Here is a 4,866-nt window from a genome sequence, read left to right as displayed (position 1 = left end):
TAATATATTCCAATAAAAGCTAATTAACTATTCGTTACTTTCGATAATGAATAGTTTAATATTGATATTTGTGTAAAATTTAAAAAGTGTATATAAAGAATTAAATCTTTCTATTAAACAAATGTTTGTTCTCTTTCTTCTTTCATTCACCATAGCCGCAAAAACTTATGCAAAAGAAAATTGTGATAGATACTTTATTGTATACAATGTTGGCAAATGTTATGTTACGAATTCAACGGACTCTAAAAAAATGTACCAAAAAGTGGATAAAGATTCAGATTCGAAATATCAATTATACTTCAGTGCATCATGTTCAAGTGAAGCCACTGGTTGGACTATTGATACAGCAACTCACGATTTTGATTCACAAATATTTACTTCTACAACTGCAAAAGCTATTGGATTTTACTATTTTAAGGAAACATTTTATATCGGTTCCAGTTCTTGTACCAATGATTCAAAGGCATTACCAGTTCAATATTATGGTTCTTATCAATGTATAAACATGGATAATAAACATTTTGTTCCCATTTTTAATGGTAGAAACGTTTCATTTACTTATTACACAAACAGTGAATGTTTATTTTTATCAGCAGACATACCTTTGTCTATTCCCATTAACACATGCCTTGATTATGGAAAATACAAGGTCCAATACACTTTAAACAATATTTATAAACGTGATTCAGGAAATTATTTTGAAATATATTTTGAAGATAAATGTTATAGAGATTACATTAATTCAGATGGTAAAAAAATCAATTTGGTCAAAGAAGATGGATTGTTCTATCAAAGTGATGATTGTGATACAGCTCACGATTCAAAAAATGCCGAAACAGGAAATGAATACAAAGTTACTCAAATAACAACAATCCCAGATTATTACTACATTGAACGTTATTACAAAGATTATGCATGTGACGTAATGAATGTGTTAAATCTTGTTGGTGCTGACCGTTATTATACAAAATTGGCTACTTGTAATGAACAAAATTCATACAACTTTACAACTACAAAAGATAGTATAACTTTTAACTACTATGACTCGAAATGCGAAACACCAAATGCAGATACACCAAAGATATCTCAAAGATATGATTATTGCACCTTCAACAATGAAGAGAACTACGTTATATATTACTATGGTAAGAATTCTATTGATACTCCACCCGATAACGATAACAGTTTTGGAGTAATCATCTCTATAATTGCGATGATGGTATTGGCACTTATTTAAAAAATAACTCAAAATAAGTATTAATTTTGTTCAATAAAAACATAATGATTAAACTTGAAAATAAATTTATTAACAATACTAATTATTAATTGTGATATTTTTTAATAAAAATATAATAAATATTACCGTTTTTGTAGTTTCAGTCAAAACATGTTGTGAACGTTGGTGAGTTAATATTGTAATTTTAAATAATTTGCAGCAAACTTAATTTATGTTTAAGTGTTAAAATTAAACAAAAAATAAATCAAATCAAATTAAATGATGCTTGTATACCTAATAAACTTGAACGTGGAAAACGTAGTGAACTTGTACAACAAATTTCACATAAAGAAGTGCATCCTTTAAAACACGACAATCCAATTTTTGTGACATTATGTGGGATGTCAATATTCTTGAGACTTTCACAATTTTGAAAAGCCGAGTCGCCTATTTTGACAACACCGTTATTTATAATAACATCTTTTAATTTAATACAGTTTTTAAACATAAAGTTTCGAATTTTTGTAAGTGTAGTTGGAAGTTTAATTGAAGTGAGTGACGACAAATTAGCGAATACTAGATACTTATCAAACCTCACACTTTCTTTCAAATAAATACTTTTAATGTTACTGCATCCCACAAAACACTGTTTTCCAAACAAACATGTTGCGTTCATCACTTTAATACACTCGAGTGATGTCAATCCTTTAAAACAAAAATCCTTAAGTTCGTCTACGTCTTCTGGCACTTCCACATTTGTTATATTACAGAACTTCAGTGTCCACCGATCATCATATTTGACATTTTTTGAATGTACTAATTTGGGGTGTTTTATTAGATTTTTGCACTTGGACAAAGCGTAATCGTCAATTTCAACTACATTCAATGGAGACGTTATCTCCTCTAAATTACTATCACCAGCAAAGCACTTATAAGGGAGTTTTGTTATACTTTCATTCAGATGAACGGCTGTCAGTACTCTGATATTTTCAAAGGCGCCATATCCTATTTTAGTCAGTCCATGAGGTAAATACAAATCAACAAAAGAATTACACGTGCAATTTTTAAAACAAAAATCACCAATTTCTTTAACTCTTCCCAAATTGTTTATTTCAAAACAATTTGGTTTACCTTGAAACGTGCCATTTTCTAGAACAAAAACGGTTTCTTCTTCCATTTTTTGCTTTTTGAGAGTGTTTGTAACGTTATTATTATTTAAACATTCTTTATATGCTATGTTCCACGTTTTGGTGTTTTCAAATGTTCTTCGATCAATTAAATTGACTCCAACGCGAATTTCTTTGTATTTAAAAGCACCAAGATGCACATTTTTACAATTACGTTCATCTGGAAACTCTTTCAATTCATCAAACTGAACGGTGTAATCAACAACGACGTTTTTGGGTATATTATAATGGGTCGGGTCTTCTGGGTAATCTGATACCACTGCCAAACATAGTGACTTGAGAAAGATGTCTTCTTTTCCATAGTAATAATTGCTGTTATTTGTATTAAAAATAGAGAGTCCAGTTAAAGTGCTTGGCAGTTGAAATATACAATTTCTACAATTTCTTAATTGAAGGTTTTTTAATTCAAATTTATCTAAAAAGACCGACTTCTTGTTCAAAATATCTTCACCAGAAATATTCTCAATTTTTAGTGAAGTTAAATTTGTGGAACAATTAAACAAAGTCTGTAAATTTCGTGTTGGAATGTATTTATTGTCTTTCTGTGAACAATAAGAGACTTCTGATAACTCATTCATATTTAACGTTTGAGGTACAAGTACTGGGGTTTGAGAGACTTCAAAAAGACGAGAAGCCATTATCGGATTTTTTGTAAAGCCCAGTATTTCTATTTGCTTTGAAACGTTTATAAATAATTCGTTGTCTTTATAAACTTCGATAATTGGATTTTCATCTTCGCTGTAATTTTTCTGATTAACAAAGAAATAAATAACAGTGACTACATCCAAAAATGTCAACTCGAAATATTGTTGCAAAGAAATAGTTATATTGTATGAGGAGTATAATGCAATTTCATCGTCTTTGTTACATTCTACAATAAGTGTCGCTGGTGATATTTTCAATTGGATTTTCGACTGAGTGTTGTTGATTATAACAAGCTTTTTACACTCAATTTTTGACATGTCGATGTTTGTATTATCGTTTACGCTTAAAACCACGTGTTCGGGTACAAAAGCGTAGAGTTGAGAAAACGACACAAATTGATTTATAAAAGTGTCGTCCATTTCAACATTTGTTGGCATATTAATAACAGACACGGGAATTTTCAAAAGCATTTCATTACTCACAAATTGCTTTAAATTTTTAATGGTTCGAAATATGACTTTTCCAATTTTCATAAGTTGTGTTATGTTATTATAAGTGTTTATTTTATCGAGATTTTCTTTGTTGAGTATACACTTGGTGCTTGGTATATAAATACAAATATCAAGTGTTGGCGCTTCTTCAGTAAATTTCTGTAACATTTCAATGAAATTCAAATCTTTCAAAAAAATTCGAATTTTTTGTAAATTTTTGAGATGCCACAACACATTTTTGTTGTTTATTAAAAATTTCCACAATAAATTTTTATTGTCTCCTTGTTTACTATCTAAACACAGTGTTATTTTATTACACGACTCAAATAAGCGAACATTTTTGACGAAAAATTCTGCTGTTTCTAATGAATAAATAATCACTGTTTTAAGGCGGTTAAGTACATTAACGGAAATATTATGAAAATATGATTTTTCATTAAAGTTTTCAAGTGTGATAAAACATTCTTGTTTGTAACACGTATAATTTTCATAACCTTCAGTTTTGGGAATTGGTTTATCATCATTAAAATCTTTCACTTCGATAAATGAAAAGTTGAAATATATGAGTTGTGGAATGAGACACAAATATGAAGGAAGATATAGGGTTTTCGCGCGAGGAAAAAGTTTGGTTATTCGAGAATAATAACAAAATAAATTCCGTGTTGGATTTTTTATTATGTCAAATTGAAATTTGTCACTAATAAATGAATTTCTTTGCATTCGACTCATTACCGATAGACACTTCTTATTTACACATACAAAATTTGTGAGTGAATCAAACGTATTAATGTATAACACGACATTCATCAAATAGAATTCCTCCAAATTCATTAATTTTTCGAATTTTTAATATTCAATTCTTTTTTTTGAATCTTGATTTAACATTAACATTTATAATAACAATTATATTCATAAAGTTGGGTGATCGTTTCGACCCGCAACTACAAATAGAACAGAAAATATTATATTTTTGTTATTTACCAAAAATGTGTTATATATAACAAAAAGAAAAAACAATAAATTTCAATTATTCAATTTATATTTTCATTGGTTTTTAAATTTTGTGTTTAAACGTCATCAATGTTTGAGGTTTTGAATATGATAATCAATATACTAAATAATAATATGTTAATAGCTTTGGTACCTATGATGTATTAGCAAGTGAACCTTATATTATATTTTTTAATCTAAACATTTAATAAATGAAATCAAAATTAAACCTAAAATATGTTCAAAAGCTTATTAATCACTTCATTAGAAATAATAGATATTAATTTTTAATTTCCTAATAATTTATATTTGTTATTTAAGGTTAATTTCATGTAGT

The 4,866-nt window shown here is 28.1% G+C and overlaps 2 protein-coding genes across 2 annotated transcripts; one reads left to right on the top strand and one right to left on the bottom strand.

Moving 5' to 3' along the window:
• Positions 1-925: 925 nt before the first annotated feature.
• EIN_041070 (hypothetical protein) lies at positions 926-1,237 on the top strand (the record flags this gene model as incomplete). Its single annotated transcript, XM_004184791.1, has 1 exon — positions 926-1,237. One exon carries the CDS (start codon positions 926-928, stop codon positions 1,235-1,237), a length of 312 nt encoding a protein of 103 aa, XP_004184839.1.
• Positions 1,238-1,481: 244 nt separating this feature from the next.
• EIN_041060 (hypothetical protein) lies at positions 1,482-4,370 on the bottom strand (the record flags this gene model as incomplete). Its single annotated transcript, XM_004184790.1, has 1 exon — positions 1,482-4,370. The coding sequence occupies one exon, from the start codon at positions 4,368-4,370 to the stop codon at positions 1,482-1,484; it is 2,889 nt and encodes a 962-aa protein (XP_004184838.1).
• Between the last annotated feature and the right edge of the window lie 496 nt (positions 4,371-4,866).

The sequence above is a fragment of the Entamoeba invadens genome (genome assembly GCF_000330505.1).
Source record: "Entamoeba invadens IP1 unplaced genomic scaffold scaff_1105074725255, whole genome shotgun sequence".
NCBI lineage: Eukaryota > Evosea > Mastigamoebida > Endamoebidae > Entamoeba > Entamoeba invadens.
This window is presented reverse-complemented; position numbering and strand designations above follow the sequence as displayed.